Source organism: Calonectris borealis, chromosome Z (assembly GCF_964195595.1).
Source record: "Calonectris borealis chromosome Z, bCalBor7.hap1.2, whole genome shotgun sequence".
NCBI lineage: Eukaryota > Metazoa > Chordata > Aves > Procellariiformes > Procellariidae > Calonectris > Calonectris borealis.
The window spans coordinates 58,179,402-58,193,495 of record NC_134352.1 but is presented as its reverse complement, the minus strand read 5'-3'; the positions used below and the strand labels follow the sequence as shown (position 1 = coordinate 58,193,495).

The window sequence follows — 14,094 nt, the reverse complement described above, 5'->3', positions numbered from 1 at the left end:
TGAAACAACCTTAGTCCTCCCTTGTTGTATATCACAGCATGAAGGCATTTACTAGGAAAAATCTGAGAGTTTAAAATGTGATTTATATTATGAATTGTTTTAGGCATCTGCTGGACTATACTGCAACTTGCCCTCAACCTTCACTCTTCTCCGGAAAGAGTGTGGTTATGATATGAGACAATTCTCAAACGCTGCAAGTCTTTCCCTTACAAGGAATCCCTACATTGTTTAGACTCTGGCATCCATATTTCCTAACTATACTCTCACCGTGAGGAATCCCTGGGATGCCGTAACTAAGTGATCCCCAGATAACCTGCTTGAAAAATAATTATCTTTTTTTTAAATATTGTTTTACGACTCAGATTACAACACTTGCAAAAAAATGAGTGAAAAATTAAAAGTAGCATGGCTTCTCTTAATAGACTAAAAGCCTTGCCCAGCATTTATCACCAGGCATCTCAGCCCTTGACGTTCCTGTTGTGTTAGATATTACACAAACATGTATTAAAACTGCTGGTCCTGCCTCAAAACGTGTGCAGTCACATGATTAGGAAAATCATCCACAAACACAGTAAACAGGGGTCAGAGTGCTGAGTGTTCCTTCTGATTAAAGATGGAAACCTGTTGCCATTGCTGTTACAGAGGAAGTGCATTACTTAGTGACGTATTACAATGCTATTGCATTACCTGTGGTTCCTTATTGTGTTGGCTAGGATCCTTTTCATAACTCTCTGCATAGATCCGGAGAGTAGCTCTCACATGGCTAGAAGCACTCATTCTGAAGATGAGCCTGGAAGCATCTGAAAAAATAATCCGCAGCCCCTATGGGAGAAGAAGGAGCAGCATATATGTAAGGTGGCAGTACATTTACAAATCACAGTTCACTGCTTTAAAATAAAAAGTGAAAGGAAGAGTCATTTGGATGCAATTCCTCTTTCCCTGTAACTTTGGACAACTCATTTATTACCATTTTTCCCCCCTCTAAAGACTAGAGATGATCTTGTGGATTCCTTCCCATTCCTCATAACAAGGACTCTCTTACTGCTGTTTTTATTTTCTTTAACTGATTTGTTCTTCTGTCTGGCAGAGCACAAAGTCAATGGCCTGAGAAATAGTTGTAAGATCAGCAAGGATCAGTGGCCTAAGATATAGCTACAGGATCCCAGGATCAAAAACCAGTTGTCAGTACTGAATACAAAAGACAGGATCAGTTGCTACCCCTCATAGACCATGCATCAACATCTGATTACAAGAATTTCAACACGAGTCTGTAGTACAACTTGGGAAACTTAACTTAAGGTGTTAATTGATGTCAAGTATGCTAATTAATGCACATTGTGTGTAGAATAAAAAGGATTTATTATTACTTAACTGTGAATTTGCTCTTTGCTCCCATCTTCACTCTTTTTTTCTTTCCTCCTCCCCCCTTTCATACTGTATCTATGAACACATTCTTCTACAGACCACAGACCTTATGCTTGGATCCACGGTTGACAGACTTTCTGTACAGGAAGGCCATTAAGCCAAGGACTAAACTGCACAGTTAAATAGTTGCAGTGTAATAACAGAACTCTACCAATTCTGCACTAACACGCAGCCTAGTTCCCTTTCTGTAAACTTAGGCTAAGTGCCACCTCTGCTATGCCACTGAACTTTATTTCCCCTTTTAGTCCTGCCGTTGCCAAATGCCTAGTGCATAAACTGAGATCCTTGCTACTTTTGTTTAAAAATGTAAACCATTAAAAAATAAGAGAAGATAATTAAGAGAGAAGCATTTTATTCTTCCAGTTTAAGAGCAGCTTGAGAAGACACTGATGTTAGCAACACAATGCTCCAATACTCTAAAGTCTAAGTAGAAACCTTTGTTTCCTCAGGTATATGCCAAAACATCTTCAGCACCATGTAAAGCATCGGTTTGTTGATATTCACAGAATCATAGAATGGTTTGGGTTGAAAGGGACCTTTAAAGGTCATCTAGTCCAACCTCCCTGCCATGGGCAGGGACATCTTCAACTAGATCAGGTTGCTCAGAGCCCCGTCCAACCTGACCTTGAATGTTTCCAGGGATGGGGCATCTACCACCTCTCTGGGCAACCTGGGCCAGTGTTTCACCATCTTCATGGTGAAAAATTTCTTCCTTATATCTAGTCTCAATCTACCCTCCCTTAGTTTAAAACCATTCCCCCTTGTCCTATCACCAGAGGCCCTGCTGAAGTTTGTCCCCATCTTTCTTACAAGCCCCCTTTAAGTACTGACAGGCTGCCATAAGGTCTCCCCGAAGCCTTCTCTTCTCCAGGATGAACAACTCCAACTCTCTCAGCCTTTCCTCACCAGAGAGGTGTTCCAGCCCTCTGATCATTTTTGTGGCCCTCCTCTGGACCCGCTCCAACAGGTCCATGTCTTTCCTGTGTAATGCCCATTAACACTAGAAAATATACATCAGGAAAATATCCTACATGGATAAAGGGTTGGATTAGATGGCCTAGGAGATATTTTCCATCTCTAACTTTGGTGATACCATGAAACTTTTTTTAGCTGCTACTATGGTATTATATATTAATTTTAACATGTATCGGCAACATAAATTTATCTAGTAGTCTCAATGTACACAGCGTAAGTGACAAACAGAAATAGTTTACATTGGAAGATTGAGCTTTAGAGCCTGTTTTTCTAATATTTGCTATTAAGCCAACTTTGTAATGAAATGGTTCAATTGATGCTGATGGGAGTTTTGCCATTGATTTCACTGGAATCAAGATTTCATCTTGGGTGCCTAGAATTATACAGGCAGTTTGTTACGATCTGATCCTGTGAGCAAGGGGTTGTCTCTTGCTGATTGCTCATTACATTTAACTTTATGACAGTGAAAAGAAAGAAGATAAATTGAAGAGTTTCACAGGTCTGGGTATAGTTTGTTTTGAATGGCTGTCAAACCCAGGACCAGCAGCTCAAAGTACGGAATATTAATGTCAATCAGCTTTAAGAGAGAAGGAAGGGAGTCTAACATATCTGCACAAAATGAAATAAGTGAACATCAGAGTATGTGAGTGTCGCCTTCTCCAAAGACTAAACGCGCATTTTACACGCTCCTGCCAGACCTAGCAACTCCCACAGTGACATGACTAGCAAGACCACTTGAATACTCTCCCACATACTCCATGTTTATCCAGTTTATCTTTTAGTAAGAGTAATACATTGTTACTTGGTTTAGCACATCTGAAGTCTCATTAAATTATGGTCTATCAGAATGAAAAGGATTCATAAACATTCCCCATGACTCTTCCCATAACTTTATGACACAAAAACACTCCACCAAACTACATCTGTAGCCAGTTTGATGTTACAGTTAATGGCACTTGGGATGTTTATGCAACGTATATAGACACACGACCAGCATTCAGACAGTTCACTGTACTATTTCTGAGCTTATTATTTTATTCATTTTGCATTTCTCAGGGACACACAACTGACAGTATTGATTTTCACACAGACATGATGACAGCTAGTATTTGTCTGTAAGACTAGGATTCCTGCCATACAGCTGAAAATACTCTGTAAAAGGGAATTACAGAGACGTAGTGGCTGTACTCCTTAAAAACAATAATCCTACGTGCCAGGGAGAAATCATAAGCTAGGGGAACAATGGCATTTCGAGCTGGACTGTCAAAGTCAACTTTTAAAGTCACGATATTTGCACCAGAGAGCCCAGCAGCAAAAAAATCTGACTTTTGACTCTCCGTTGGAAACAGTGATTTAAGCACTTGCAAAGCTTTTCACTCAGGAAGGCCACTGAAATTAATGAGAGCTATTAAATTTTTATATTCCTCACTGTTTTCTGGAAACTATACCTAGAAGTTGTGAGTTACAAACATTTGATAAAGCCATAAAACCCAGCCAAAACCACTGTTACCAAATAAATATGAAAAAGCATTGCCTGGGGAATAACCTGTAACTCTGCATCTTCTATAAAGACAAAACCAAAAAGGTTTTCCCCGCTTGTTACAGAATAGCCAGTCTAACACATAAAAGTTTTCCTTTTTGACATTTTTGAGCTTTTCTGGTCAGCAAGGTCAAAGCAAGCTGGTGAAACTGCAAGCCCTACTTACTCTTTGTCATGATGGTATTTTTTCACCTGACATAAGCTCCGTTAATTTAAAGCCACATATTTGCTATTTATTATATAGAAGGTGTCAGCTCCATGAAACATAAAATTTTACATGCAGAACTTATAAACCAGCACAACAGGAAAAGAAAGAAGAGCAACACACTGAAAGGCCCAGAGGACAGAATAACTTCCAGTTTTAATAAAATAGGACACACTATTTGTCACTAACAAGAACAGTGCTTTCTTATGGGAACAGATAATTTTTTTTTCCGGGAGGAAGCAGATGAAAAGGTCCAGTACAGCTCCCACACTGAACATCTGCAGATATTTATTTTAGGCAAATTGGGCCTGCTAATGGATATTAATGAGCTGTGTGGAAACTCTGAAACAAAATTATCTTCCATACTTAACCCACTGGCTTTGAAGCTGATGTGACGGAGATAGAGCTTCACAGGGAATTCTCTCTTTTACTTTACAATCTAGTGAAACAGCCTACTGATGTATTAGTATCTATGAAGCACTCAGAAAACTAAACCTACTACATATTGTACTATGTAGTTCGGTTCCCAGTGGTTTGGGGGTTGTTTCAGTTATCAATTTCATAATTAAATAAATAATAATAAATTAGCATAGTAAGTTAGCATGAACAAGACTAAGCAGCAAAAAAAGCAAAATATCTTAGGATTTCGAAAAACTTTAATAAAGTATAATGGCAGGGAGTAACACCAATAGAAAATCTAGCTTAGCAGCAATGTATTAGACACAGAGGCATATACATAAATTAGGAGCATGTGAAATGGCTATACTTTTACTTCAAAATACTGTAATTATCACAATTTTTATTTGCTCCTCTATGGACCCTTGAGTGTCCCCTAGGCATAGCAGGCCACACTCTGACAGGAAATACCTTATTGCTGATACACGATTGAAATATCATTCTGAACAGAGAAGAATTTTTGCCTTATCTCTGGAGAGTTATCTGAAACAACTTTTTTCCAACTTTTGCAACGCCTGTTGCCTGACTCTTGCTCAAACTGAAATGCAAAAAAAACCAAAACTACATGCAGAGCCCTTTGCATCCCAAATCTAACGAAGGAGTAAGAAAGCTCCGAAGTTTTATTCTGTGAATCTCAGAATGTAAGAACACTTCATTAAAGAGCTCAAAGTTAACCATTATAATGGGCAATTTCTACTTGTTATCCTTCTAATTCAAATTTCACACAAAAATGCAACTAGTTCCATTTCTGGCTTGCAGGATCCTCAGGAGTAGCACTGTTATGTGCTCATGTGCACAAAAGCTAGCGCATGAGGACTTCAAAAATGAAAACAGTTTTCAAGAACAGCAGAACGTTACATTTAATTACGTGCCTCATTATTGCACTGTGATAAGCAATATTCAAGGGTTTCAATAGTCAGAATAAATTAGAAGCTACAATCTGGGCGTATTGTTTACTGCCTATTTTGCTGTTGCTGTGTTTGTTTTCTGAACCTGCTCTTTATTAACACTGATTAATTATCATGTAGCCAGCTTCTCATTCATAAGACATAGTGCAGTTACATTGAATACAAATCTCTCTCCCCTACCTACTGGGGAACAAAACTTTGAACAGGTTCCTGAAAACATTGCTGGAAAATCTGCAGGAAGCTCATGACAGTCAGAAAGAGGCATCTGCATTTAGATGAAGAGCAAGCCACCTGAGGAAAATGGCAGCAGTGAACTGTTGTTTCATTTGCATGGATCAATGTCCTCTCTTATTCTATTGTTCTTGGAGAATCCCACCGAGGCTGCAGACACATGGAGCTAAGAATGTGTCCTTGCCAAAAGACAAACTGGTTGAACTATACTATCAATAAATACGTGCTTCTCCCTGTGAAAAGACACGCTTTCTGGTTTTATGGGCTCACTTTCAGAGTCCATCTGAAAACAGGCCAAGTCACATTTCTCTGTTTGCGTCACATGGTGATATGATTAGCAATTATATTCCAATTTAGGACACGGGCTTTGGATGAAAATTAAGGGAAAGAAAAGTGCACCGAAAATTCACAAGCTTTTTTTCAAAGGTACAAGGGCCACAAGTCTGCCGTGCCTGTAATTTTTCAGTGGACTTGGATATGACAATATCCTTGTATCTTGTTTCAGCAGTAATATGCACAAAAAGAGTAGCTCAGTGGTGGGTGGGCTGCTTATATTTTCTGGATGTAATGATGAATGGAAACTATAAAAACTGAGCAGAATGGCACGACAATAGTTTTAATGGCTTGTAATATCATTTGCCAGAGTCTGGTCAGGTCAAGTAATTTACAAGCCAGAGAAACCAGGGCAATAAAAATAAACAGCATAAAATCAGAATGCATTTTAAAATGAGTCATAGCTCATATTCAAGATGTTTGAATATACATTTACACCTGGCAAAAGTACATGGTTAGTTTCGAGCACATCATGAATTTCAAAACACTGAAGGCTCAGTTTGAACTACAGTTCGTGATAGCTAAGGAATCTCATTATGGACATAGCCCAGAAGGAACACAGAACCAGTCATTTGGGCTACAGAAGTCAAACGTGCCCTATGGTACAGTTGACTAACGTCTTCTGCATGATGTTGGCTACAACAGATATTGTGCCTTAATTATGCAAACCCTGTGGGTCACCAAGAAAATTTTCACTTTTTTTGTAACGTATAGCAAGTGGAGATTTCAGATAGAAAACAGAAAAAGGAAAGACTGCCTTTCTACATGACATTTTGCACTGTTCAGGAAAGGGAACCCTCCCTACACATGCATTGCTGTCAACAGGGACTCCATCCCCTCCCACAGTCTCTGTGACACTACTGCCTCCAGTTATGCACAGCAAGTGCAAGCTAAACCAGAGGTGGATTATCTTATCCAGGCCGAGCTAATCTTAAGTAGGAAATCGGTATCTATCAGAGCAAAGAAAACACCATCCTATAAATAAATGGAGAGGCCTGCCAGCTGAATGTTAGAAACATCACTGTTAGAGGCAATATGACAGTTGCAAAACTTGGCTACTCCATCACTACAGCCGTACCTGTCTTTTGGTCACAGTGCCATCCACAGGATCTATGTACTCAAAGCTGTCTGTTCTTTCCACACTGTAGATATTGTTACCCACAGCAAACTGCTGATGGCTGAACGATTTGTCAGTGATCAAAGCTTCCAGGTCTCTCATTATGAAATATGCTGTTCTGGGTTCCAGTGCTTCATAATCAAACCTTGCACATATATAAAAAAGTAGAATCAAGAAGTAAGTCCCCTACAGCTGAGAAAACCGTTCTGCTTTCACAGAACTCAATACACTCACAATTAGCAATTCACTGCTTACTTCAAAAATCAGAGGTGGACCACTGAAGTACCGACTGCAAGTTAAACCAGCACATGCATGCAAGTCCTGTGCAATCTGACCATTATGTCTGTGCACCACAGTTCTACACTGGCCACCTCACTAAGCCAACAGAAATCATTTAGAAAATGCATGGTTTCTAAAGTAGCATAGAAAACGTCATCAATACACAGCTAGCTTTCTGAGATTAAGGACACAATTAGTGCAGTGCTCAACAGCCAAGTGAAACAGAGAAAATTTTGCTACAAGTTTTGCGGAACAGCTGTGTGCATAAGACCCTACAGATATGTGAACTCCTCTGGATTAAGTCTATTCTCAGAGAAAGAGAGAGGCAGAAGCTAAATGACAGTTAGAATTCACCCTTTTGAGACCTTAATAAATATGAGTAAATGTGTGGATCTTTGGAGAAGTTCTCCTGAATTAAATGTAGGCATAACTCCAGTTCTCACTAAAACACTGTCACATGGAAGCACATACAGAAACAAATGCAGGAGTAAATCTTGCTGGGATTTTGATTTTTTTTTTTAACACTGTGTAACAAGCTATGCCTACAGATTCCACAAGTAATAATTCAAATCTTTCTGTAATTTGATATCAGAAAATTCAATTACTCATATACTAGAAGTGACATATACATGCTGCTCCTTCAGTAAGTAAATTAACTTCTGCTGCCACTTACTCATCAGAAAAAACCTGCCTACAGAACAGTGGCAATCTGTGGCAGATTTTCATTCTGTGGACACAGCAAATGCACACCTAAATGCAGCTGAGCACAGCTAAACAAGCCATGGTTGGAGCAGAATTGTCCTATCAACTGCATAAGTTCCTATGCCTTTTCCTCATTTTTCTCACCTGCAGTAGTAGTGCCGGCCAAATTTCGTCCAGTGATCCCTGACAATCTCCTCCACGCTCTGCTTTCGAGCCGCTAGGATTGAAAGCCAAACTAGCACAGCCCATAGTCCATCTTTCTCTCGAAGGTGATCAGACCCTAAAGAGATGTAGGTAAAGCACATTATTTGGTATCACTGCAAATCAGAACACAAGGTAAAGAGGCTGGGCAAATGTCTCATTTAACTTACGCATAACAGTAATCAACAGTACTGATCTCAGCAACTCTGATATCTTCCAGATGGACAACCAGGACTAATGCTTGAAATGTGATTTATTTATATATGTGACAAAGTCTGTACTCCTAAGGTTAAATAAAAATATGTGCAAGTATTTGAATAGAAATGGTAGCAGTAGGAAAACATTTTTAGTCATCGTTCCTGCTCACTGACATACAGGGTGTTTTCACACCTCTGGTACTGTTTCGCAGAACTGGGCTAGATACGCAAACCCCTGGCCATGAACCAGAATGTTCTGAGTTATGGGAGTCAAGTTCAACAGCAACTCCTTATCTCTGCAGATGTTCATCTGTCAAGCTTCAGAGAAATAATTTTCCCATTCCATGAAAAATGAAGATTTCCAGAATGTTCATGACCTCCCATCAGGATGAAAACCAAGAGCCTGAAAAAATGTTTCTGGAAAAAAAAATCAAACCAGAGAATAGCACTTTTTCCCCTTTCTATATTTCTCTATACCTCTCACTGGTAAAGATGTTTGGATGCTCAGATCTAACTCCCTTCCTATGTTTATATTTATGAAGAGAGAAATTGGTCCAACAATAAATCAATATGGCAATATGTATCTAACCCAGATTACCAAAAAATCACAAGGAAGCATGCATGAGAATTAACACAAAGTAAGATCCAAGACATCTGACACTCAGTAGATACCGATGACAACCACATAAGCTAGAAACTTGAAAAGACATCAAATATGTGGCCATTGCTCTGGCATAATAATACTAGATTCGGCTGAAGTTTGTTAGCTGCAACCTTACCATTTTCTTCCTAGTCGCACATTATGGAAACACCCAGTACAAAAGCAAGTGCAGTAATTCACAAGTTTTGGTTCCTCCATGAATTACCTACCGATCAAGGAGGACAGACTATCTGTGCCCTTAGAACATATTTAGCAAAATCCTCCAGAGAGGAATTTAGAAAGTCTTAGGTTGAAAACCTGTTTTATGAAATATCCCTTCTCCTCAAACACAAAAATCCTGTGGCAGCAAGAGTGCTTTGCGGTGCTGTGGTTTTACACAACAGCCTGCAAGGTCTACACAGTCATCTGTCAAAAAGGCTGCGTTTTGCTACTGGCAGAGGACATGGTTCCCATAATATAAATTGATGCACTGATGCCATTAATCCCGTGAAAACCTGTCAACAGAAAACCAAAGACATATAAGGAAAACAGCAAGATGTGCAGAGAGCCACCGTGATTCCTAGGGTTCAGTCTTGACGTCCATCTTCCAGTCGTTGCTGCTGCCTTGGCCTTGCAGACTGTCTTCGTGGGAGAAAGCAACAGTCACGGTAGCAGCTGCTATTTATTCACATTGCCTAAGAGCCCATCGTCCTGGGCCTGCCAGGACAGCTCTGCCTCCTACTTAGTCTTCTTGTGTTATGTTCAACCCTGGGGGTGTAGACCTCCAACATCCTGTTAGAGGTTGCAATAATTAGACTAAATGCAAATTACTATTTCAGCATAATATCAGAGTTGTATAGGAATGATTACTGAAGACTTGTGAAGAGAAAAAGACTTACATGAAGATTATGTTTGTGTCTATAAGTTAGGTAATGCAGAAAACAAGGACATTGAATACTGCAGATGGATTTAAGAACCGAGACAGATGGTAACATTCCTTTGCATTTGCGAAGTAGCTGTCATAACAGTAAGATAACTTCCTTTCTGCCACTTTTTATCTGCCTTGATCTGTAGTATGTGAGCTCTCTGCAACACGGGCATTCTCCTACTACAACGGTCAGAGCTATGGGCTGGTCCTCGAGGAGCTGCTGTAGACAGAGTGACAGCTCACTCTGGTCCCTGCTCCAGAGTCCCAGGTGCTGTGAAGGCATGGCGCGCCAACTAATCAGAAGAAAAAGGGCAGGGCTATTTATGAGCTGTCATAGCTTTGCGAATAGCTTCAGATAAGAAAGGAAAACAAGTGTCCCTCCACAGGCAGACAGTCCTTCGGACAATCAGGTCCCCACCTTTTCTACTCCCTCGTTACGATACACACTAGATCAGATGAAGGATGCCTTCACAGAAACACCAGCGATATGGCCTACGGGTAATAAAGTCAGCTTACTCATAGGCAAAGCAGACGGCATGGTCATGATCACTGTTATTGTAGCCAAGAGTCTCTTCCCAGGTAATGGTGCAGGTTTCTGCCACTGCCACCGAAAGAGAGACCTAGAATAGAGCTGTCACTTCCCACCAGCATCCATCGTTCCTCAGGTAGCAGCAGGAAAAGTCATCAGGTCACCACAGGGGCTGGGGGCTCCCTGGGGACTGGGAGCACCGGGGGCTCCCCCAGGGTGGCAGGGCCCAGCAGCCAGGACCCGTCCCACCGCCCCAGCCAGGAGCAGGGCAGCCGGGGGGCACCAGGGCAGCCCCAACCCCGGGCATCAGGCACCCCCCAGGGGATGGGGATGGGCTGCGGCCAGGCCAGGATGTGGGACCATGGGGTAGGCATGGCTTGGGGGGCCATGGCTGGGCAGGGCAGGGCTGAGGGGAGCTGGAGACCGGCCCTGCTGCAGCATCACTGGGGCAGGGGCTGACGGCCCCGGGGGCTAACATGGGGTCCTGGGCCATGGGCAGGTGGGGGAGTCCCAGGGAGCTGGGCAGGGCCCTGGTAACAGCAAGCTCACCCCACCATGGCTATTGCTTTCCTTCCTAACCTGCTTGCCTCTCCTTTCAGCCATTCATCCTTAGCACTGAAAAATTCAATTTCACCTAAAAAGTCATCTCTTTTGCTGATACTATCAGCAACTTAACGGCTTAAGTGTCTCAACAGACACCAGCAAAAAGTGGAGACATGGTATTGAGCTAAAAACCTCAGCAATTTGTTCCAATGTAGACGATCATTTATTACGATCATTTGTGTAACACTCTGCAGACTGCAGGCCAACAAATCATAGAGGGAAAGGCACAGCATTCATTCAGCAAAATGGTCTATACATCATGACATCTGTGCAATGGTCTGAACTGAACAAGAAAGAAAAGATGAGTTTTGATTTAACAAACACTTCGAGTATGTTCCATTGAACCAAAATGGTGCAGTGAAACATGGACAGAAGAATTTTTTGAAAGCTCTCTGTGGTGCTCTGAGCCTTGTTCTGGCATGGCTTAAATTCATAAACCTCTATGAAGAGGGATGAGTGTATACATATCATTCTTCTGATCCATTTAGCAGCTTTAGCATGTGCTGTGTCCTGTGTCCTTCAGGAGAACACACAGATTGTTGCTTCTCTGGAAGGAGAAAGCATTAGAAGAAAGTAATCCATAGGCAAAAGTCTGGATGGAAAAGCTGGCACAACCCAACTGTTCCAGAATCAAAAGTCACTGATTAAAAACGCTAGCCTGATGTGAGTACAGGGACAATAATCCTGTGTGCCCAGGAAGTGTCTCAGTTCGTTATTCTCAATATGAGGAAAATTGACAACTGGGATTTCTCAGAACTTGTTTATTCCACCTCTGTTATTTCACTAGCATATCCATCAACTGCGTTACTACATGCACATATGTTGTTCTACTTATTGCCCTTCTTTCTTTTAGCAAATTAGAATCTATTACTGCAACTCCGTTAGTCAACTCTGTTTTTCACCTACTGTACTGTTATTTGTAGGTGGTTTTGCTCTCACTTATTTCTACTGCCTAGCTGGCATGGTGGAAACTCTAGGGAAGGAGCTTATTCTGCTGCCTCAGTTCAGCTAACACCATTCTTCTTTGCTTTATAGATCCAATATCTGCTACTGTGGATCTACAGAGGCAGAGCTGCCCTGTGAAAAGGGATCACGTGCCTCGCAGCTATGTATTTCTGAGACTGCAATACTAATAGTGCTCCCGGCTTTCTGAGGGCTCTCAACAATCTCAAGATAGTTTTCAGTGATACTTTTAATTGAAACATCCACGGCACTAAATAATTCCAGACTCTGTTTAAGGAGCTAAAGCAGAAAGAGACCACAAAACAGAGGAGTCAACAAATACTTTTCTGATTATCCCATTATATTTAATTTGTCATTGGTAAGGGAAATTATAATAACTGCAACTACTTCGAAAACTTATTTTTAAGTTCATTTGTCACATATTTCTCCATACAACAGTAGCAAAAGTTATTTTTATTACTGCAACAGTCAATTGCTACAGCCGGACTCAGAGTAAACTATCTGGGGAAAACTCTCAGAGCATGTTCCCATTCATAAAGAAGTACTCAGCTTAAACAGGCTTAAACTGAAGTAAAGTCTTGAGAGGCAGTAGCCTGAGAAACAAAGTAATATCATGCAAAGATGTTCACATTATGATTTCTCTGATATTGGAAAGCTGTTGGGCATGCAGGCTGTCTTTTACATGTTTAACTTAATCTGTATCTGAGATTTCTAATTCTGATAGAGACGGTGAGCCCTGAGGGTCATATGCAGGAAGAAAATGTAATTGCTTTTCCCTAAATTAGTCATCTCTGTCTAGCATATTGTGTTCTGCAAATATGATTATAAAACAAAAATCTGACTGAAGCGAGTATACAAACTCACAGTAAATCATTTTGTTTGCACACACTTTGAGTCACAAATTTCTCATCTAACAATCTGAAACTTGACGATATTTTAGGCAAATGGAGATTTAGGGGCATTCTGATCTGTTCCTTTATTCAAGTTAAAGAGATTATTTTAGATTTGTGTTACTGTAACAGATACCACCAAACAGCTCTTTTAAGGCTTTCATTCATTTCAGCAGCAGAACATTTTTATATTCTCCACTAGTTCTTCTTCTACATAATCTTGCAGGAGAAGGCAGCTGATGTTAATAGCATCTGGAAATTCGGAGATGAAGCATGCAAATTTATGAAAAATGTAGCAATTACTGAAGTGGCTTAAACTGCAGGAATATGAATCAGCCACACAGCTCTCCTAATCCTGATTAATAGTTCGCTGATGAAATTTAGAAACAAATTGCTGCTGCTGACGCCCTTCTCTGAATTGTGTCCTGGGCATTAGTCATAGAACCAGAAAGCTACTAACCTCATCTGACAAGCTCCCCACACTGCTACAAAAATGGAAGAAGTTTTTAAAGCATTGGTTGAGCTCCAAGATCAGCTGCCAGAAAACAAGTCTGGGAAACACAGCCCTACGGGATGTTTTCAAAACCTTTTGTCCTTTTATAGCAGAAAATTTGCTTTTATTTACTTGCCAGAGCAAAATCCCTTATGTTATAAAATCAGGGGTCTGTATTATTTGGAAATTCCAGCTGGGCTGGATTACCTGGGTACACAAGCAATCGGTCTCCAGTGCTGTTCGGCTAGTTTGACGGTAGAATGTGGATCTGTAAAATCCCTTTCTCTTGCACAGAACAGCAAGTTTCCCACTCTGATCAGCTATATGGTACTTTTCTTTAAATATTCCATGCTGAAAGCTAAAGAACTGCCAAGTTTCAGTTCCCTAAATAGATATAATTGAGGAGAAAGCTGTAAAATTGATTCAAATGCCCAATACTGGCAGAAACTTGTGAGGGTCACGCAGCTTAGGACATTACT

General features: G+C 40.7%; 1 protein-coding gene across 2 annotated transcripts in view; it reads right to left on the bottom strand.

The window, feature by feature from the left end:
- The window catches only part of PGM5 (phosphoglucomutase 5), a 77,191-nt gene that overhangs the window by 12,076 nt on the left and 51,021 nt on the right, over positions 1–14,094 (bottom strand). For both annotated transcript variants that reach the window (XM_075136323.1, XM_075136322.1), the window contains exons 8-10: positions 8,316–8,451; positions 7,152–7,335; positions 688–822 (exon numbers count right to left, since the gene is read on the bottom strand). In XM_075136323.1, the coding sequence (XP_074992424.1) occupies positions 688–822; positions 7,152–7,335; positions 8,316–8,451 (455 nt within the window). The remainder of the gene's footprint in view (positions 1–687; positions 823–7,151; positions 7,336–8,315; positions 8,452–14,094) is intronic.